At 37.4% G+C, this 23,286-nt stretch overlaps 3 protein-coding genes across 10 annotated transcripts in view; 1 reads left to right on the top strand and 2 right to left on the bottom strand.

Moving 5' to 3' along the window:
• LOC127797461 (S-type anion channel SLAH3-like) overlaps positions 1-23,286 on the bottom strand; it is a 28,737-nt gene that overhangs the window by 4,285 nt on the left and 1,166 nt on the right. The window contains exons 2-7 of one of the 8 annotated variants that reach the window (XM_052330405.1): positions 20,960-21,023; positions 16,863-16,983; positions 15,758-16,261; positions 14,876-15,646; positions 14,568-14,599; positions 13,823-14,479 (exon numbers count right to left, since the gene is read on the bottom strand). In XM_052330405.1, the coding sequence (XP_052186365.1) occupies positions 14,029-14,479; positions 14,568-14,599; positions 14,876-15,646; positions 15,758-16,261; positions 16,863-16,967 (1,863 nt within the window). In that variant the 5' untranslated portion in view covers positions 16,968-16,983; positions 20,960-21,023 and the 3' untranslated portion in view covers positions 13,823-14,028. Of the gene's footprint in view, positions 1-13,822; positions 14,480-14,567; positions 14,600-14,875; positions 15,647-15,757; positions 16,262-16,790; positions 16,988-20,959; positions 21,024-23,286 lie in introns of those variants that run through there. The other 7 variants (XM_052330414.1, XR_008022231.1, XM_052330385.1 and 4 more) reach the window with 7 other exon arrangements.
• LOC127797455 (S-type anion channel SLAH2-like) overlaps positions 1-23,286 on the bottom strand; it is a 28,667-nt gene that overhangs the window by 4,285 nt on the left and 1,096 nt on the right. Inside the window, 1 exon segment of the mRNA XM_052330375.1 lies at positions 20,960-21,023. The gene's annotated coding sequence lies outside the window, so the exon portion shown is untranslated.
• The window catches only part of LOC127797443 (uncharacterized), a 34,565-nt gene continuing 23,527 nt past the window's right edge, over positions 12,249-23,286 (top strand). Inside the window, exon 1 of the mRNA XM_052330363.1 lies at positions 12,249-12,269. The gene's annotated coding sequence lies outside the window, so the exon portion shown is untranslated. The remainder of the gene's footprint in view (positions 12,270-23,286) is intronic.

The following is a 23,286-nucleotide window of genomic DNA, read 5'->3' on the forward strand; positions in this document are numbered from 1 at the left end:
CATTAGATCCCATAATTTGTGGGATCATTTCTCTGACTTCCTACACTCCCCCTCAAGCTGAAGAATAGATGTCAGTCATTCCCAACTTGCTAACACAGATATCGAAACTTGATTTTTGATGAAATTTTGTTAGAACATCAGCTTTTTGAGACTTGATAGGAATGTAGGACAAGGCAATAGTCCCATTCTTAATCTCAGTCTTGATGAAGTTTTTGTCAATGCTCACATGTTTCATCCGATCATGTTGAACTGGATTATGGACTACATTGATAGCTGATTTACTATGACTAAACAACTTCATAGACCTTGTTACTGGCATGTTTAAATCTTCCATCAATCTCTGTATTCCAATGAGTTCACATGTTCCTTGAACTATGGTTCTATACTCTGCTTCTTCATTGTTTCGAGCAACACAGATTGTTTTTTGCTTCTCCACATCACTAGATTACCCCACACTTTTGTGCAATACCCAGTTGTTGACTTGCTATCATCAACAGCTTTTGCCTAGTCTGCATCTGAAAAACCAACATCCTTAACTCTAGCCTTTGCCAGGACTTCCCTTTAAATACCCCAGAATCTGGTTTGCTGCCTCCATGTGCCTTTTTGTGGGGGCAAGCATGAACTAGCTTACCACGCTCATACTAAAAGGTAATATCTAGTCTTGTGAGTGAAAGGTAGACGAGCTTTCCTACCAAATGCTGATAACTTTCTTTATTCACTAGAGGATCACTATCTGAAACCTTGTGTTTCCAATTATGTTCCAATTACGTACTAAAAGGTTTACACCCAAGTTTTCATGTCTGCTTAAGTAAGTCAAGTGTGTATTTTCTTTGTGAAATGAAGATCCCTTTGTGACTTCTTGCAACCTCCATTCTGAGAAAGTATGTAAGTTCCCCAAAATCTTTTACCATGAATTTAGTTTGAAGTCTCTTTTTGAGATTTCCAATCTCCATTTCATCACCACCTGTGATTACCATATCATCAACATATACAATGAGTATTGCTAGTTTTCTTGATTTATTCTTCTTCACGAACAAAGTGTGATCAGCTTGACCTTGGTTGAATCCAAGATCTTTCATAACAATGTTGAACAGTGTAAACCAAGCTTGAGTGATTGTTTCAAATCATAAAGGGCCTTTTTTAGCTTACATACCTTGTTTGGATCTCCATTTTCTTCAAATCTAGGAGAAACTCTCATGTATACCTCCTTCTCTAATGTGCCATTGAGAAAAACATTCTTAATGTCAAGTTGGTGTAGTCTCCAATCTAAATTAGTAGCAATAGTCAAAAGAACTCTGATTGAGTTAAGCTTAGCAACTAGTGCAAAGGTTTCTTCATAATCAATCCCATATGTTTGAGTAAAACCTTTTACTACTAGCCTTGTCTTATATCGTTCTACAATCCCATCTAGTTTATACTTCACTAAGAAGATCCATTTATTTCCAACTGTTTTCTTCCCTTCTGGTAACTTCACCATCTCCCAAGTTTCATTATCATTCAATGCCTTCATCTCTTCTAGCACAGTTTTCTTCCACATTGGATCTTAAAGTGCCTCATGAACATTTCCAGAAACATGAATCTCATCAATCTTTGCAACAAAGGCTTTGAAATTTCCTAATAACTTAGTATATGCAACATAACTTGATATAGGATACTTAGAATTTCTCATACAAGACCTTACCCCCTTCCTTATGGCAATCGGAAGATCAATGTTATTGATAGGTTCTTTTTTCTCACAGCATGGCTCATTTTTCACATACTTTTCTTGATTATTCGTAGTAATGGGATCTGTCATCATTTCATACTCTTGAGTTTGCACTAGAGTTTGTGGTCTCCTAGAGTAAACCAAACTTGGTTTTGAGTCTATAGTGTTAGATTCTCCCCCTTGACCTACATCACCACCGTTTTTGGACTCAAAATTGGATTGGGAAAGAAAAGATGAGGAGATCAATGTTGAGTTTGCCTAGAGTTTATCCGGTAGAAGATCAGTAAAGTGTTGAAGAATTATCGGCTCAAAATTTAGAACAATTAGGGCTAAAATACAAAGTGTAATTACTTAGTAAATTAGAGGGCCTAATTGTAATATCCAACAATAATTAGTTATATTGGGATGTCCGCCCTTTCTATGAATAAGAGGGCAAGGGAGGCAATCGGGATTCATTCTAAGAGAGCTTCTAATATTATCTATGATCGAGTGCTGGGTTTTCATTCTTGAGAAGAGAAAGGCTGAGTTTAGTCTTGTGTATTCTTGGGAGAATGTGCGTATGTACTCGGGGATATAGATGAGGGTTTAGAGGCTTGATGTACTGATCGTTTTTTCATCCTAATAAAAGGTTGCTCTGTGTGGGTGTTGACTACTGGATGTGGGTTTGCCAAAGGCATTCCAAACCAGGATAACTACTGTCTCTATGTTGGTTTGTTTTTATCTTTCTATATTTTCATTTCCATTTTTGTTTTGTCTGTTTTCTTAATTGGTTTCTAAGATTCTGTGAGTGTGCAAGAATTCGAGTAGAATTCTCTTCGGGTTTGATCTTTGATTGACAGTCCTAAATAACAACAATCAAAGGGAAGGGCTCAAAGAAATTGGGTTCCCAATGTTTGTTTCCTTTCAATATTATTCTCCCCCTAGAGAGAAACATGGGGGTAGAAGGTTTGATCTTCGACAAAGGAAACATCACACGAGATCAAGAATCGTTTTGTAGAAGGATGATAGCACTTATAGTCTTTTTGTGTGGAGGAGTAAACAAGAAAGACACATTTGAGAGCTTTAGGATAAAACTTGCCCCGGTTGGGTTGAACATTATGGACAAATACCACACACCCAAACACGCGAGGTTTAAGAGAATAATGAACCCGAGAGGAATGAAAGACAGATAACAGTGCACTAAGGGGTGTTCGGTATTGAAGGACTTTGGAGGGAACATGATTGATAAGGAATGCTAATGAAGAATTGTTTCACCCCCAAAAAAGTGTGGAACATGACTAGCAAACATAATGAATCGAGCAACTTCCAATAGGTGACGATTTTTTCTATCAACCACCCCATTTTGTTGAGGAGTATACGCACATGAACTTTAATGAAGTATCTCACATTCTTGGAGATATTCATTTGGTTCATGGGAGAAATACTCTCTACCATTATTCGTTCGAAGAATATGGATAGATGATTGAAAAACATTTTTAACAAGCTTGTGGAATCATCAAGTAAACCCAACATACCTGGGTATGGTCATCAATAAAGGTAACAAACCATCGTTCCCCAGTTAAATTTAATACTCGTGATGGTCCCCATACATCACTATGAATTAAATGAAATGGAGTAGTAGGTTTGTATGTGTGAGGTAGATAAAATGCTTGGGTTTGTTCGGCAAGAGTACAATGATCACACCGAAATGATGAAGGATCTTTATTAATGAACAAATGAGGGTATGGATGCTTTAGATAAGAGAAACTCGGGTGACCTAATCTATGATGTCACAACAGAACATTGGAATTAGAAACCGAGGAAAAAACAATAGGTAACTTTGGACTTGAATGAGAACTAACACCTGACAAGTAATAGAAACCATTTCACTCCTTAACATTCCTAATAGTCCTCTCTTATGCCAAATCCAACAAGGGAAAAATGTTACTGAATAGTTCAAATCTTTGATTAATTTACTCACTGGAAGTAAATTGCACTACAGACTAGGAATATAAAAAACTGAATTCAATTTCAACCCATTGAGTTCCATATCTCTCCTCTCTGTTGTTGTGCACATGGACTCATCTACTACAGTAATACCAACATTTTCCTTATACGGTTGATAGTTATTGAATCCTGTATTGGAGCTTGTCATATGGTCAGAAGCACCTGTGTCCACTATCCAAGGATCATGTGAGTCTTTACATGACAATAAAGAAAAAAATACCTTTATGTGATGTAAGCGCTGCAAAGCTAGTAGAGATTGATGGGACAATTTTGGAGGCAACTGTAATTGGTGAGGAAGTCATCAGTTTGCGAAGAATTTCCATCTGCTTTGCAGTGAATGGTTGAGAGGTTGCACCAATTGTTATCTCAACCACATAAGCATTCTTTCTCCTTTGGCTTCCAATCTGGGGGCTTGCCATGAATATCCCGGCACATGTCTTTGGAATGGTTGGGCTTCTTACAATGCTCACACCACAATCGTTTGTTCTTTCCAGAAATTCCTTTTGGATTGTATCTTTCATTTCAATTTGCTGCTAAAGCAGATCCCTGGACTTCTATCTCGGTGGATGAAGTCTGTACTAGAGATGTCTTCACTTTACTCCTTGTTTCTTCACGTTGGACTTCAACAAACACCTCCTTTAGTTTTGGTAGAGGCCTTGTGCCAAGTATTCATCCTTGAACATCATCAAGGTCTTGATTCAGGCCTTGTAAGAAATCAAATATTCGCTATTTTTCTACCATCTTATTGTGGAGGACTCATCATCCGGACTTCCACTCAACATTGTGAAACAAATCGATTTGTTGCCATAGTTTTGAGAGAGTATTAAAGTACTCGATAATAGAAAATGTATCTTATCGAGTGTTTCGAATTTTAGAGCGAACTTCAAAACTTTGAGATATATCCTCAAGGTTTGAGAACATCTCTTTCATTGCATCCCACACTTCTTTTGTTGTTTAGTAGAACAGATACAAGCGCCCAATCTTTTGCTTCATCGAGTTTATCAACCATACCATCACAATTGAGTTTTTTGCTTCCCATACACTATAGGCAACATAATCTGATGGAGGTGCTATCATTGCTCCTGTTAAATATCCCATCTTTCCTCTTCCCTTGATCACAAGCAACATTGATTGATACCACTCTCTAAAATTGCTCCCATTTAATTTATGATAGGTGATTTGTATTAAGCGATTTTCAAAATGACCAGGTGTACTAAGGATAATTGGGGGTTGGAGACAGTTGAGATACTGGTCGATTCCACAAGTGGATGAAGTGAATTTGGTCATTTTATCAATAATGGTGGTCGTTGGTATTCAAGTTGGTGGAGGTGGTCTGTTGGTCAAAAATCAGAGGGTTGTTGCAAACTAGATTTGAGACTGACGGGCTGATAGGCTTCCACGAAAAATGAAGAAGAGGATCGAGATGGAAGGGTAGTGAGCGGAGGCAAAGGCTCGCTAGAGCACTAACGAGGTTGGCGGACGACGGTAGATGGTGACGAAACCATCAAGATCTAGAAGATCTGAGAGAGGCAAGTCTAACGGTAACGACGGCGTCGTGATTGGAGTACCAAAGAGAGAGATCGAAGCAACAAATAGTCTAGTTGGTCAGATCTGATGGTAATGCGTGGTGGCGGCAATGGTGGCTAGACTTCGGGGGTTGGCCAATCCTAGGTTGGCGAAGTTGATGGCGATGGTGGTAGGAGCAAACAATGGCCGAAACGGCCTGTGATAGAAGGCAGGCACAACGGTGCGACTGGGAGGGGCGGCCGCACTTAACGGTTGCCGATGACGATGGAAGCGGGAGAACCTTTGTCTTCTCCGTTCCAAGCTCTTAACGGCAGTGGTAGACTCGTCTGCTAGAGTAGTGGCAGATCGGCGGCGGCTGCGGGTGGCTCTAACACCATATAACCAAACAAAACAACATGAAATACAATGATATCCTCACACTTGAAAGCTAATCAACCTATACATCTTATATACACAACATCACTAACCCTCTCATTATTCTAACCAAAAAGAAGAAAAACACAAACCATAATTTGTAGATCTCATAATTTGTGGATCCTTTGTCCCCCATTAGATCCCATAATTTGTGGGATCAATTGTCTCCCACTTCCTACAATATTCATCTTCCCTTCTCTCTACTGGTATACTTTATCTTCTATCTATTTTCTTGCAGTCCAAAGCCTACATTATTCTCTCCTCTTAGTTAAGCACCAGAAAGCCCTCCCAGCTCAGACCCAAGGCAGTTCCCAGTTGTGGTAGCAAGTATCAGTTGAGGAGCAACCTCAGACATGGAAAACCTCGCTGTAGTTTCAGGTCAATCATTTTATTATTGGTGACATTTTACATCATCAAATAGTAACAATCTTGTAAGATGTGTTCTAGTGTATGAGAAATCTAGAACTGCTGTTTAGATGAGATTTCAGTGAAAATATTCTGTCCATAAGCAAATTCCGACAAAGAAATGGCACAAATAAATCATCAAGTTTACATGACAGCATAAGAAAATAATCTACTAATAAAGCAGATAAACAGCAGATATGTAGAGTCAACAACCATAAATGAACCAGTGAGCTCCTTTAAACTGTTTTTGGAGAAGAGATCACTACACCAGTGTAATAAGGTATGTTACCAGAAATCATGAAACAAAAGTCTTCACTGTTATATATATAAAAGCTAAATGAAAGCCATGATTAGATTTTTCTTTGCAATCCATGCCAAAATCTGAATTTTGAAATATCAATTCTAAAATCTCTTCATCAGTCAATCAAACCCACGGATCTCAAACTCCTGTTGGTTAGTTTTACCCAAAAATTACTCTGAAAATCTAAGGTGTCTAGCATGAAATGCATTAGGCAAATGAACGGAGAAGAAGATTAAATTAGTAACCAATTCTGTAAAAGAAAAAATAACCATGCAGAGCAATAGATCACTGCCGATAAGGAAGAAGCAGCTGTACCTCCAAATCTATAACAGCAATCAGCCAAGAAAGCAGCCCTGAGAAATCGGGGTGACAGCAAATGAAGTTTGCCCAAAGATCCAAAAGAGGTATTCTCTTCACTGAAAAAAATGGTAAGCCTCAGATCAGAAACGGCTTTGAAGGAACCACAAAGTGCAGGAATTACTAGCAGTGTAGCACAAATTTTTCAACCATAGGAAGAGATATAAATAGCGAGAGGCCTACAATGCTCTTGAAAGAAGTACATCAATTGGCCTCATGAGCAATAAATTTAAAAAAAAAAAAAAAAAAACAGCTATTTTCTGTGAAAATGACCCGTGCATACTCCATGGAAGACCAGAAAACAGAGAAAAAAATTCTATTTGTCTAAAAAAAAGTAGCTGAGCTAGGCAAAGGTGATCATGAAAACATTACTTTCACACTCGATTTTACATACTCTATAATTAATAAATCAGGATTGACTGCATGAATTAGACAACTAAGAATACGATAGAAAATAGTGGGATATGCATACTACTGAAAAACAAATAATTGTTAATAAACCGGTAAGTAACTAACTCTAAGAAGTATGAAGCATCCTACCAGATCCACCCTAATACTTGGCATAAAACTTTCCCATTACAAGACAATCTCGAGAAGAAGAAAATAAGCAGAGTTTGAAAGTAAATCGGAGGAGTAGACAGATTTGATAAAAACTAACAGCAGAAAACCCTTTAAGTAATTGTTGTTCAGCTTAAAGAATGGGTCATATGATAACTTCCAGACAAAATTATGAGCCCAGGATTTTCATGATATCAGATTAAAGAAAGGTTATTTTTAAGTATAGAAGAAGCTATTCAGAATGGGCATTTAGTAGCTACCAGATAAATTATGAGCCGAGAAATCTCGTATTAGTTAGGTAAAACAATTAAATTAAGTATGAAAGAAGCTAGTCAAAGAATTAGCTCATTAGCACATATAATTAATATAAACGCACGGTTCCTAGGGATGCCACCAAACACATGGCTGGGTTTCAATATAAATCCGCAGATAGTTACACAGCTTGAACCTTGAAGATATTAATAGGATAAAGATAATAAAAGATAGATGTGATACAATGTGTACATATATTTGTGTGTGCACATATATATATATATATTTATCCATCAATGCTCCTTCGTCAAACCAAACTGAAAACAACAAGCCAAGAAAATGTTGGGCAGTCAAATTCAAATTGGTTGATCACCGCCCCAAATCAAGGGCTATGGGTTCTGGGCTTCTGAAAGCAGCTTGAAATCCCTGATTACAGATCAACAAGAAACGCAAAAAACAAACAATCAACCACATCAAATGAGTTGAAAATTATACGCAAAAGCATATACACCCTCCCTGGAGTGGACTAGACCCCACATCCAGCAAAGATGAAGCGATGACAGCATTGAATTAATAAATTCGAAATGAAAATCTTTACTTAATTAGTTTATTTGATCGACCCAACTTGGGACGTTCCACGACGCAACCTATTTGGTGGAGACCAGTGACAATGTCGGGTTCCCGCAGTCTGGGCTCGTGGCACCGTTCCTTAAATGCTTTAAGAAACGCCATTTTTTTAATCCCAAGCGTTTGAAACCTAATTACCTTAAAAAAAAAAAACAGAGAGAGCTATGAAGAAGCCCTAACCACACTACCTAATCATCATAGTTTTAAAAAACAAAACTCAGCAAGCACAACGCGATCCAAGCTGGATGCTTATACCATTACCAGAAAGAAACCACATTCCCGCGAAATTTCCTTTCCTTCCCTCTATCAATGTACATGGATATACCAGTAATCTGACGTTGCAATGTGTATGCATGTCTCTATAAAGACAGAAAAAGGGGGCTGGTGGCGGCTTGTGGCTGATGGCAGGTGGAGGTGGCGGCGGCGGCGGCGTGAATGGAATTCGATTTGACTAGGTTTTGATTTGGTGGCGACAAGCCAGCGACAATATTTTAAAAAATAATATTATTTTAATAATAAAAAAGGCAAAAGACATTATCCTTTGTATGATAATGCTAAATTTAAGCATTTTTTATTTAAGAAGTTATAAAGATAGCTAAAATAATTTAAAAATTACAACAATTTAACTCTAATTACTTATAAATCACTGTTACATTCTTAAAATACTTAAATATTTTTCTTTTCTCCATCTTCTTTATAATAAGAAATAAAATTATTTTTTCTTTTATTTACATCGTTAAAAAAGTGACGGGATCTTTCTTCATTTCTTATTTTTTTTATCTTTTTTAACGAATCATAACTTTAATTGTCATTAATATTTTATATTTTTAAATTAAAAAAATAAAAATAAAACTCTAAAAGTTTACCAAAAATTTATTTTTGATTTTTTTTAAATATCTACTCTACCTATAAAAATGGGGCCATTTATTAACTCCCTCGTAACCTAATTTGTAATATTTCGAGTCTGTAATTAAAATATAAAAACTAATTAAGTCACAAAAGGCCGATGCAAGAATGAACCAAAAGATATTAGGCGTAAATGGACTTTTTTTTTCTCATTATAATGATTATATAAATTAATGTATTGCACAATGTGACGCAAATAGTCACTGTCTGATATTTTAATTACTAAGCTTTGATTTTTAATTGGCAACGACAATTGTTGGACAGCATCAGCAATGGCATGTCAACCTTAGGGGGCGTGAGAATAAATGTTTAGGAAAATATATTAACTAACCTCTTATATGCAAATTATAAATCCCACGTGTTGAAAAGAAAAAGGGAAGCTTAATGAACTATGTAATATAAAATTTATATATTAACGTTTCCAATTTCAAATCACGTGGAAACAGACGATATTTTGTTTCTGGAAATAATTTTTCCATTCATTTTGTTTTTATAATAATAGTGTAGAATCAAGTTATTAATACCCGGGGCGGATTTAGCAATTTCGATTATGTTGAGGGGGCGGATTTAGCAATTTTGAATGTAAGGGTTGAAAATTAATGTAATGAATTCATATATAATATAAGTTGTTTTTATTTAATTTAAAGTTATTTTTGACAAAGTTTTAAACATAAAACTCATCTATAATAAAATTTAGATTTATTTTTCTAACAAGTTTTCATTCAATTTTGAGTATCATATAGTCAATAAAAAAGTTATCATTTATTTTGCTACGAAATTTTGTCTTCACGATGAAGGTGTGAATTATGAAATGTGAAGGAAGTTAGGAACGATCTCTCTGTCAAGGTAAAGAAAAAAAGAAATAATAAGAAGGATTTGATGAATTTGGATATTGAATCAATTTGAAATTTTTTTATTTAAACATGACTTGATTTGAGATAACATATTTGAATTGAAACTCGAGAAACACGCGTTGATTAAAAAAAATTAAAAAATAATTTAAAATTAAAAAAAAATAATCTACATAAATTTGGATTGAGGTTGGCATGGACTGAAACTCAATCGGGTCTTTTTCCAAATTTGTCTGAGCCTACTTTAATAAAGTTGAAAGAATACAAATTTTAGAAATGTAATTAATTTAAAATAATAAGTTTAGAGATGTTTTTAAAATAAAAAAAAATTGAATAAAGTTAAAATAGGTATTTTGTCATTTTTATTAAGATGAGGCATGAGTTGATAGATTGACCCAAGCTGTCAATGAGGCTGGTAGTCAAGTGGGTGGAGAGGGGATTGCGGGGTTGATATTCCCCAAGTCGTCGTCCTTCTAGACTAAAAGCAGCATCTATGGACTCAGCCAGCTGCTAGTAGCTACCTCATCTCTTGGTCCAAAAAGGTGAAATCGCTTATCCCGGATGCTCCTTACACCCGACTCGACAAGATGTGGAGGGGTTAATCATAGTGACCCAGCCGAACGCAGTGGCTAGACCTAAGCACACCACGCACAAGGAGCCCCCCTCATTTTGGAGAAAGGTACCTCATACTGTCGCTTGCGAGACTTGATCCTCGGTCTTGGTCCAAGATTCACCATGGAAGGTACTTTGTGCCCCCTTCTTGACCAATTGAGCTGCCCATGTGGGCCTCTCCTCTCCTCTCCTCCCCTATTAGGTCAAGAAGGAGGAGATGCAAGGAAAAAGAGCCAACCCAACCCAAGAGAAAAAATAAAAAGAAAAGGGCATTGAAGCATCCAAGCCCCGCCCGCCGCGGAAAGAAAGTATCCTTTCTGTTTTTACGACACAAGTTAACTAGATACACTAAAATAAAATTTATATTAATAAATTATGAATTGAGTTTTTTATTTTATATGATAAAATAAAATCTTCATTTATAAGTTATTTTATTTGTCAAAATTAAGAACATCAGTAACAAGAAATTGCATAAAAATGATAATTTCAGGAAGAAATCCTCTACCTACAGCTAATACAGTTATCATTTTCCTGAAGTAGTAGTAGTAGTAAACAGGGTAGGGTCCCCCACCACCCCACGGGGCCCTTCTCAAAAGATCATTTTTGTTAGCATTTTTATTCAGAAATTCCAGATTTTTTTATCCTTCTCATTTCCGACAGCGTCCGTGGAGGTATGGGGGAATGGGCCACGTCGCGTTTGGTTGGTTGGTTTGGTTTGGTGTTGTGTTCGTTTAGCATTTATTTAAAAGGAAATTTTTAAATAAATGTACCGAACATTTATCGCTGCGGAGTCCGGACGATAGTAACCCCACCTACAGGAGGATCTTTGAAAATAAAACAGAGACTAAAAGGTATTGACTATTGACTAAGAGGGCGATAGATGGCCAATAGGTATTGACTATTGATGAAATGACAAGTTGATACGTGACATTGAATCCATGTGATAAATCATCTTCTTGGCTGTTTTACTTAATTGGAGACATTTTTGTATTTTTCTTTTTTCATAAGTGATACGTTTTATCTTTATTTATTTTTAAACTTATCAAAAACACTATCTCATTGACTTTAAAATATATTTTAAAGTCAATATATGGACTTTAAAATAAATAATTTTGATACGGATGGATTTAGACGAATGTAGAGTCATTAATGTGGATTTACATTGATGAATATAGACTCATTAAAGTCGATAAAGATATATTGAGACTGATCTTGTTGCCTATGTTTTAATTATGGTTGAAGATATCCGTTACAGTAAGTATGATGTGGATCTAGTTGATATTTCCTGTGGTGTGATTTTGATTGGTATTCATCGAGGAAATTAATTCTCAGTAATTTTATTAGAATAAAGAATTATGAATAATTTCATATTTGAATTTCGTGTCAAGGTGGAACTTGTTATGATTGTGACCCTGAAATTCAAATTTGACTGTAATTGGGATTCCTAATTTGACCGTGATTACGATATCAAATTTGATTATGATTAGACGTCAAATTCAATTGTGATTGAAATTTATCTCAATTGAAAATTTGTCCTCATAACTCATTTTCTAATCATGATATAATTTCTTGTGTACATCTATAGATGAGTCTAAATTTATAAATAGGTGCTCAATGTCCTGAATTAGTTACAGTTATATCACTATTATTGTATTAATTTATGCTCGTAGTTTTTTCTTATTTGAGTTTTTTTACGTTAAATTTTGTATTCGTTTGTGTGGTTGATGGGTTCTTCACATATTGTTTTCGATCCAAAATCATAACATAAGTTCTTTTAAAACATTAATTTTGTGTTCTCTGCTACCGAATGTTATAGATAAATCCGTATGGTCACTTGAAAGATGAATATCAAGAAGAGGTTTAATGTATCAATATTTCGAGGATCCCATATTCCATGTATATGAATAGTCTCGTAATTTTTTCTGCCTCCTGCTCTCTCTGTATGCGACTGATGCTGCTTTTTATACAGAACTTACGCAAGTGACTAGAACCAGTTTCGCTGTATGGGTTGTATCAACACTATTTCCTTTAGGAGAAATACCATTCTCTTATCACTTTTCGAATCAGAGGAGGTTAAATTGAGGATTATATCAAATTTTCATGGAGAGTGGCCGATAATTGATGGGCCTTGCATCAAGAGCTCTTTTCTTACTTGGTTCTGTGGCGTATTAACTAGACTGTGGTAAAGAATAAAAAGAGGTGCACCACCTCGATTATGATACATACTGTATAGACACAGGTATTCTTGAGGGGACTTGTTCTCTGTTTTATTTCTCTCTTCAAGTAGGATTTCAAATTGAAGAGGAACATTTAGGTGTAAGTTAGGCATGCTGACTTGAGACATGGCCATGAAAGTGGCTACGCATGCTGACTTGAGACATGGCCATGAAAGTGGCTACGCAAGTCCAATCGACACATCTCATTTCATTTAGTCCAACCTTGTTTGGATGAGTGAATTACACATCTTATTCCAGGTCTCCATTTGCCTTGTTCTCTGTTTTATTTCTCTCTTCAAGTAGGATTTCAAATTGAAGAGGAACATTTAGGTGTAAGTTAGGCATGCTGACTTGAGAGTTGGCCATGAAAGTGGCTACGCAAATCCAATCGACATATCTCATTTCATTTAGTCCAACCTTGTTTCGATGAGTGAATTACACATCTCATTCCAGGTCTCCATTTGCTTCCATGTTATCAGATTTAACAACCTCTGCTGAAATTTGTAGGTATCACTGCAAACCAGTTTTACTCTCAACCTTGGCAATTTCTTCCCGTAGATTGTTGAATCTTTTGTCCAGGTTACACAAATCATACAGTATAACTTTCTCTGGAAACAAACAGAACATGTTTGATTGTGTTCACAGGGAGTCAACCATCTTCTCAAAAGGGACAGAAAGAGTGAAGTTTGTCAGCTGTTGCAAGTGCGCAAATGTTTGTAAGTGCCATGTTACATCCTTTCTTTTCTTATTTCTTTGTGGGCAATGACAGTGAGCGGACGCGGGTGTTATTGACTAGTGCTGCATATGTTCATTTAAAGAGCCTAGATGTCTCCAAGTAAACTCGGAATCTTTCCCCTGCAAGTAGGGCTACATTACTCACTGGACCCGCTGGTATATTACCTGATCCTGCCTTGATGTTATTCTGGTATATTTACTATGCAAGTAGAGCATAGAAAGTAATCGAATCATATTTGTAAAACAAGATTGAGACCACCCCCTCTCTCAGTAATGAATTATATCGTTGCATTTTGTATCTAACCGATGCAAACTAAATGCATTCTGAGGACTAGAAATCCGAAATTGAACCACCAAAAACACCAAGATCTTGCTTCAAAACCATATTATTCTTGTAGGATATATGCTCAAGACTTGTACCTCAAAGAGTGTTCAAATACCTGCTAACAAGATAAAGCCTTCATTTTTCTCTATCTATACATTCATCAAGATCACTGGAATTGAAATCCACATTCCTCCCTTGCCTTTTCTTTTTCCTTTTTTTTTTTTTCCTTCTTTCTGGGTAAAATTTTAGAACTATGGTAACAATCCTAAGGTTCCAATTCCAAACCGCCGGGAGAGTGATTTTCCTTGACATCTGCTGCTGGTTCGACACAACCGTCCAACACTTTTAGCAACTGGGGGCGTCAAAGAAGCTTCTACATCCTTGCTCTCTGTGTCAGAAAATTTAAGGTAGTTTTCGATATCATTCTCTGAGCTGCCGGCTCTCCTGTGGAACCATTTCCGGGTGGTTTTTGGCTTCCTGTCGCTGATGGCAATGGAAATGTCATTGGGGAAGAGGTCTCGTAGCACGAAGGCATGGAGAACGGTTGTCACGAGAAGCGATGTCACGGTGAACGTGGCGATGACAGAGAGCGCGATGGATAGCGTTTTGGTTAATACGTTCGGGACCTCATTGGCATACTTGATGGTTGCAATGGCAGCCCCGGTCATAGGGAAAGTGTAAGCCCACCATGCCAATGAGAATCTGCACATCAGAATAAGTGAAACTCAGAAAATTAGATCAGAATAGGGAAAAGGATGAGTAGTAGCCAAAGATACGGGTGATGCTCTACCTGAAACCTCGAAAGAAATTAACTCGAACAGCCTGTAGAAATACAGAGAGAAAGGAGAGATGCATATTAGTTAGCCAACAATACATTCAAAATGGATCTTATGAAGAAAAGAAATGAAAGGAAACAACCATATGGAAAGGGTAATCCATCAATGGGCGCCTAATATTCTTAGAAGAGAGTCAAGGCGAGGTAAGCTAAAGTTCATGTAGTTGATCCCACATAATAGGATAAAGGCTTGGTAGATTTTACGCTGTAGAATGAGAGACGATGAGAATGATGTTTGTGTGATTCAGATACAGCATACTAACCAGTGAGATATATAGGAACAAGGCAATAAAGTAAGCAATTCGCGATCCATAACCAAAGGAGCCCTGAATCTTTGCCCAAGCCATAGAAGCAACACTGGGTGCTGCAACAAACAGAAAGAAAACTGGATGGAGTTCCTTCGGGAGGGTTTCGTTTGTTGGGAGTCTCTGGTAGAGCGTCACAAATAAGACTACGTAATGAGCCAATCCAACAGCAAAGAAGAATATTGGACCTTCTTTTAGCCCCATTGATGCACCCAGTAAAGCCCCCACAAAGTTCCCAACAATAGAGAGATGGTTCGAAGGATTGGCCACCTTCGAAAGCCTCCTTTGTCCTCCTGACATCCACTGTCCATAAATCTTAATCTCTAGACAGAAAATTGGTGTCATAAGAATGTACCAGAGAGATTTATGTAGCTGTCCAGCAACTGAGGGTGGAACTCCAAGAGCTAAGAACAACAAGGCAATCCATGGGGCAAAGAAGAAGTTGACGCGGACAGGGTGATAGTATTCACGACGAACTGCTTCAAAGTACAGTATCAGTTTGAGCAAGTAGACGAAAGAAACCGTGGCAACAAGAGCAACAGAGATGCACCATAGGGTGAGATTTACATCCAGGTTTACGTGGAGGAATTTTGTAGAATCAGAAATTGCCAAGGTCTTCCACATAACGGCTTGGCTGCTAACCCCGAGGCAAATACCAAAAGAAGAAATAGGATAGCGAAGAAGAAATGGCCATTGCTTGTCCTCTGGAAGCAATATTTCCTCTGAAGCCTATAACAAGAAAACTAATAGTTATTTTCGAATACAGCAACATTTCTTTGTCAATATCCAATATCAATAACAAATTGGGTAATGAACAGAAACAGGCTAGGAAACACATACCCTGAGGGTATCCAACTCTGGTCCTTCCAGGGCCTCGAAGAATCGATCCACAGATAATGTCTCCACCTCTAAATTTGGAGTGTTTTCCTCTGGCTCAGTTTCCCGTGGCTTTCCACGTAAATTTGACAACCGCCTCTCAAGCTTGCCAGACCATGTTTTGAAAGAATCAAACTGTCTATCCCTCAACCTGTCAATCCTTGGATTCTTTGGTGGAGGCTCTGGATGGATGGGAAATTTTCCAGTTGCAACTGCATTATCAAATGCAAGACCTGACGGAATTGGTTGAGAATGGAATTTTGCCTGTTCAGTCCCAGCATCAGTCGATGGAGGAGAAGCATTTGGAATATCATTGGCGAGAGCGGTTCCGTTGCGATCTTTGAAGAATACTTTTCTAGCGCCCTGTAATTGAACTTCCATAGGGGAAGAGGGCATGCTGATAGAAACAGAATGCATTATCTGTGACCACGAATTACTACTCTGGTTTTGGGCAGCTATATCGGTTACCTGGTGTGATGGATCAAGAACATATTGCATATTATGTCAGGATATAGTTTTCCTCTGATCAGTAACAAAAATCTATACCCACTTTTAGTTGAAAGTACGATTAGCAGCAAAATAAACGATTGAATATGTCGTATATGTTTTACCTATATATATGCATATATATATAAATATACCTACTATTAGTTGAACGTACCACTAGCAGCAGAATAAACGATTGAATATCTCGTATATGTTTTACCTTTGTGTGTGTGTGTGTGTGCAGTTTTATAGTGTCTAATTGCTCATAGCAACATATCATGAGCTAAACCAAATGAAAATGCATAAATGCTAAAGACCACGACATATCATGAGCTATCTCAATCCTGACTCGTGACAAAGCACCACAGAGCAAGCTCAGGTAGCTTCATTACTATCATGCTATGCAACCTAAAGTCATTACAAACACCACACATAAAATATGTAGAATGCTCTTATCTACGTGTAACCTAGGCTTGTCAAGACCCCTCAAATTGTTAACAATTATACTTACTGTGGCCGGGGGATTGGAAGAGCGGGAACCATTTTTCTAATACTGATTATCTAAATGTTTATCCTCTCTTACATTGTCAAAGCCAGCAACTTCATTTGCAGAGATAAATTTGATGAGTGGTGGAAGTAACTCAGGAGAATCGTGCTTTGAGAAACCCAGATGTTCACTGCTTTCCATGACAAATCAACTATACCTGGCTACCAACAACCATAAACAGTTCAGTTATGAAACATCATGAAAATGTTAATGCACCTACACATAAATAGAGAAAAAAAACTTTTTGTTGTATGTCCATATTGTATGTTATTGAATCTAAATTACGACTGTCAGAAGTTCTATATGGAGATAAATTTTAACCTTCCTGTCAACCAGTCTAATGGAGTTTAGTGATGCACTGGCTTCCTTGATTTGACAAGTACCAGCCTGGATTCTAGTACATACTTTCACATTTCTTGTGAATAGAGAGTGATTTCAGTTGGAAAAGTACATACTAATTGTCCGATTTTGAGAGATACCACTTGTGTCCTTAACTCTCCCATACCCTCGACTAATAGGGAATGCAAGGTAATACCTTCTTAGAAGGATGACACTCAAAAGAACCATACAGCGCAGGTAAGTACTTCTGTATATTAGAAATAAAAAGGTCTTCACTCTACCTTAAAAGCTAGTAAATATAGAAATTAGGATGTCCAAACAGATGACGGTCTTCCATTAAATTGCCATTAATCAACATACCTAAAGAAACCAAATATACCCCTTCTTGTAGAATTTGCCAATAGCACAGTACTTTCTGGAAGCAGATATTAGTTACAGTTGTGCTCGTGTATAACTCATATTAGTTACAGTTGTGCCAATCCTTGCCTGGATGGCACTAGCCAAGGAAACAGATAAAGTTGCCCATGAGGCAGCCCTGAAGAACAAGGGAAGGACCACCATCACCACCCAACAATCTCCACCTCTAACAAGGACTTAACCCCACAAGATAAGTCAGCCAGCACTTAAAATTTTACCAACGCCATCATATAAGTCATGGCTGGCAACAGATTAATATGTGTATATATATATATATATATTTATAACCAAACAAAACAATATGGAATACAATGATATCTTCACACTTAAAACCTAATCAACCTATACATCTTATATACACAACAACATCACTAACCCTCTCATTATTCAAACCAAAAAGAAGAAAAACACAACCCATAATTTGTGAATCCTTTGTCCCCCATTAGATCCATAATTTGTGAGATCATTTGTCTCCAATTTCCTACACTCCCCCTCAAACTTGAGAATAGATGTCAGTTATTCCTAGCTTGCCAATACAAATATCGAAACTTGATTTTTGAAAAACTTTGGTTAGAACATTAGCTTTCTAAGACTTGATAGGAATGTAAGACAAGGCAATAGTCCCATTCTTAATCTCAATCTTGATCAAGTTTCTGTCAATGCTCACATGTTTCATCCAATCATGTTGAATTGGATTATGGACTACATTGATAGCTTATTTGCTATCACTAAACAAACTCCATAGCCCTTGTTATTGACATGTTTAAATCTTCCATCAGTCTCTGTATTCAAAAGAGTTCACATGTTCCTTGAGCTATGGCTCTATACTCTACTTCTGCATTGCTTCGGGCAACACGGACTTTTTTTTGCTTCTCCACATCACTAGATTACCCCACACTTTTATGCAATACCCAGTTGTTGACTTGCTATCATCAACAGCTCCTGCCCAGTCTACATCTGAAAAACCAACGTCCTTAACTCTAGTCTTTTTAAACAATAATTCTTTACCAGGACTTCCCTTTTAAATACCTCAGAATCTGGTTTGCTGCCTCCATGTGCCTTTTCGTGGGAGCATGCATGAATTGGCTTACCACGCTCACACTAAAGGTAATATCTAGTCTTGTGAGTGAAAGGTAGATGAGCTTTCCTACCAAATGTTGATAGCTTTCTTTATTCACTAGAGGATCACTATCTAAAACCTTGTGTTTCCAATTACGTTCCAATGGCGTACTAAAATGTTTACACCCAAGTTTTCATGTCTACTTAAGTAAGTCAAGTGTGTATTTTCTTTGTCAAATGAAGATCCCTTTGTGACTTCTTGCAACCTCCATTTCGAGAAAGTATCTAAGTTCCCCAAGATCTTTTAACATAAATTCAGCTTGAAGTCTCTTTTTGAGATTTCCAATCTCCATTTCATCACCACCTGTGATTATCAACATATACAATGAGTATTGCTTATTTTCTTGATTTATTCTTCTTCACAAACAAGGTGCGATAAGTTTGGCCTTGGTTGAATCCAAAATCTTTCATAACAGTGTTGAATCCTGTAAACCAAGCTTAAGGTGATTGTTTCAAATCATAAAGGGCTTTTTTTAGCTTACATACCTTGTCTGGATCTCCATTTTCTTCAAATCCAGGATGAACTCTCATATATACCTCCTCCTCTAATATGCCATTGAGAAAAGCATTCTTAATGTCAAGTTGGTATAGTCTCCAATCTAAATTAACAGCAATAGTCAAAAGAACTCTGATTGAGTTAAGCTTGGCGACTAGTGCAAAGATTTCTTCATAATCAATCCCATAGTTTTGAGTAAAACCTTGTGCTACTCGCCTTGCCTTATATCGTTCTACAGTTCCATATGGTTTATACTTCACTAAGAAGATCCATTTACTTCCAACTATTTTCTTCCCTTATGGTAACTTCACCATCTCCCAAGTTTCATTATCATTCAATGCCTTCATCTCTTATAGCACAACTTTCTTCCACTTTGGATCTTGAAGTGCCTCATAAACATTTTCAGGAACATGAATCTCATCAATCTTTGCAACAAAGGCTTTGAAATTTCCTAATAACTTAGTATATGCAACATAATCTGATATAGGATACTTAGAATTTCTCATACGAGACCTTACCCCCTTCCTTATGGCAATCGAAAGATCGATGTTATTGATAGATTCTTCTTCCTCACAGCATGGCTCATTTTTCACATCCTCTTCTTGATTATCCATAGTAATGGGATCTGCCATCAGTTCATACTCTTGAGTTTGCACTAGAGTTTGTGGCCTCCTAGAGTAAACCAAAATTGATTTTGAGTCTATAGAGTTAGATTCTCCCCCTTGACCAACATCACCACCGTATTTGGACTCAAAATTGGATTGGGAAGGAAAAGATGAGGAGATCAAAGGGAAGGGCTCAAAGAAAGTGGGTTCTCAATGTTTGTCTCCTTGAGTATTATTCTCCCCCTAGAGAGAAACATGGGGGTAGAAGGTTTGATCATCAACAGAGGAAACATCACACGAGATCAGGAATCGTTTTGTAGAAGGATGATAACACTTATAGCCCTTTTGTGTGGAGGAGTAACCAAGAAAGGCACATTTGAGAGCTTTAGGATCAAACTTGCCTCAGTTGGGTTGAATATTATGGACAAATACCACACACCTAAACACATGAGGTTTTAAGAGAATTATGAACCCGAGAGGAAGGAAAGACAAATAACAGTGCACTGAGAGGTGTTCGGTATTAAAGGACATTGGAGGGAACATGATTGATAAGGAATGTTGATGTAAGAATTGTTTCACCTCAAAAGGAGTGCGGAACATGACTAGCAAACATAATGAATCGAGCAACTTCCAATAGGTGACGATTTTTTCTCTCAACAACCCCATTTTGTTGAGTATACGCACATGAACTTTAATGAAGTATCCCACATTCTTAGAGATATTCATTTAGTTCATGGGAGAAATACTCTCTACCATTATCCATTCGAAGAATATGGATAGATGATTGAAAAACATTTTTAACAAGCTTGTGGAATCGTTTAAATATTGTAGTCACTTTGGATTTTTCTCTCATCAAGTAAACCCAACATTCCTAGGTATGGTCATCAATAAAGGTAACAAACCATCGTTCCCCAGTTAAATTTAATACTCGTGATGGTCCCCACACATCATTATGAATTAAATGGAATAGAGTAGAAGGTTTGTATATGTGAGGTGGATAAAATGCACGGGTTTGTTTGCCAAGAGTACAATGATCACATTGAAATGATGAAGGATCTTTATTAATGAACAAGTGAGAGTACAGATGCCACAACAGAACATTGGAATTAGAAATCGAAGAAAAAACAATAAGTAACTTTGGACTTGAAGGAGAATACCTGACAAGTAATAGAGACCATTTTGCTCCTTAATATTCCTAATTGTCCTCTCTGATGCCAAATCCTAAAATTTACAACAAGGGAAAAATGTTACTGAACAGTTCAAATCTTTGATTAGTTTACTCACTAGAAGTAAATTGCACTGACTAGGAATATGAAAAATTGAATTCAATTTCAACCCATTGAGTTCCATATCTCATCTCTCTGTTGCTGTGCACACAGACTCATCTACTATAGTAATACCAACATTTTCCTTACATGGTTGATAGTTATTGAATCCTATATTGGAGCTTGTCATATGGTCAGAATTATCTGTGTCCACTATCCAAGGATCATGTGAGTCTTTACATGACAATAAAGAAAAAATATCTTTATGTGATGTAAGCGTTGCAGAGCTAGTAGAGATTGATGGGACAATTTTAGAGGCATCTGTAATTGGTGAGGAAGTCATCAGTTTTCGAAAAATTTCCATATGCTTTGCAGTGAATGGTTAAAAGGCTGCACCAATTGTTATCTCAACCACAAAGGCATTCTTTCTCCTTTGGCTTCGTGGCTTCCAATCTAGAGGTTTGCCATGAATATCCCAGCACATGTCTTTGGTATGGTTGGGCTTCTTACAATGCTCACACCACAATCGTTTGTTCTTTCCAGAAGTTCCTTTTGGATTATATCATTCATTTCGATTTGCTACAAAAGTAGATCCCTAGACTTCTAACTCAGTGGATGAAGTCTGTACTGGAGATGTCATCACTTTCCTTCTTGTTTCTTCACGCCGAACTTCAGCAAACACCTCCTTTAGTTTTGGTAGAGCCTTTGTGCCAAGTATTCATCCTCGAATGTCATCAAGGTCTTGATTCAGACTTTGTAAAAAATCAAATATTCGATATTTTTCTACCATCTTATTGTAGAGGACTCATCATCCAGACACTTCCACTCAACATTGTGAAACAAATCGATTTGTTGTCACAGTTCTGAGAGTGTATTAAAGTACTCGGTAACAGAAAATGTACCTTGTCGAGTGTTTCGAATTTTAGAGCAAACTTCAAAACTTTAAGATATATCCTCAAGATTTGAGTACATCTTTTTCACTGCATCCCACACTTCTTTTGTTGTTTGGTAGAACAAATACAAGCACCCAATCTTTTGCTCCATTGAGTTTATCTACCATGCCATTACAATTGAGTTTTCTGCTTTCCATACACTATAGGCGACAAAATCTGATGGAGGTGTTGTCATTGCTCCTGTTAAATATCCCATCTCTCCTCTTCCCTTGATCACAAGCAACACTGATTGATACCACTCTCTAAAATTGCTCCTATTTAATTTATGAGAGGTGATTTATATTAAGGGGCTTTCAAAATGACTAGGTACTAAGGATAATTGGGGGTTGGGGATAGTTGAGATACTGGTCGATTTCACAGTGGATGAAATGGATTTGGTCATTTTATCGATAATGGCGGTCGTTGGAATTCAAGTTGGTGGAGGTGGTTTGCTGGTCAGAAATCAGAGGTTGCTACAAACCAGTTCTGAGACTTACGGGCTGATAGGCTTCCACGAAAAACAAAGAAGAGGATCGAGATGGAAGGGCAATGAGCGACGGCAAACGCTCGCTAGAGCACTAATGAGGTTGGCAGCCGGTGATGGCGGACAACGGCGGAAGGTGACGAAACCACCGAGATTTGGAAGATCTGAGAGAGACAAGTCCAACCAATGGAGGATTTACATGTGAGCTACCCTGAGCTGTGGCCCAGGGCAGCACAATTAAAATTATTTTTTATATAAAAAAATAATTTTTAATAATAAATTAGTCAAAAAAAAAAAAATCAGTGTACCCCAAAATCTGTGATGTACAATTTTACATCTCAAAAAAAAATTTTAGCCTCCCCCTACATAAATTTCTAGATCTGCCCTTGAGTTCAACAGTAACGACGGCGTCGTAATTGGAGTACCAAAGAGAGAGAGATCAGAGCAACAAACAATCTAGGTGGTCAGATCTGATGGCAACGCATGGTGGTGGCAATGGTGGCTGGACTTCGGGGGTTGGCCTGATCCTAGGTCGACGACGTCGATGGTGGTGGTTGCAGGAGCAAACAATGGCCAAAACGGCCTATGGTAGAAGGCAGCACGACAGTGCGACTAGGAGGGGCGGCAACGCTTAACGGTTACTGACGACGATGGAAGCGGGAGAACCTTCGTCTTCTCCGTTCCAGGCGCTTAACGGCAGTGGCTGACTCGTTTGCTAGAGTAGTGACAGATCGGTGGTGGCTGCAGGTGGTTCTGATACCATATAGCCAAACAAAACAATATGAAATACAATCATATCTTCA

Source organism: Diospyros lotus, chromosome 1 (genome assembly GCF_014633365.1).
Source record: "Diospyros lotus cultivar Yz01 chromosome 1, ASM1463336v1, whole genome shotgun sequence".
NCBI lineage: Eukaryota > Viridiplantae > Streptophyta > Magnoliopsida > Ericales > Ebenaceae > Diospyros > Diospyros lotus.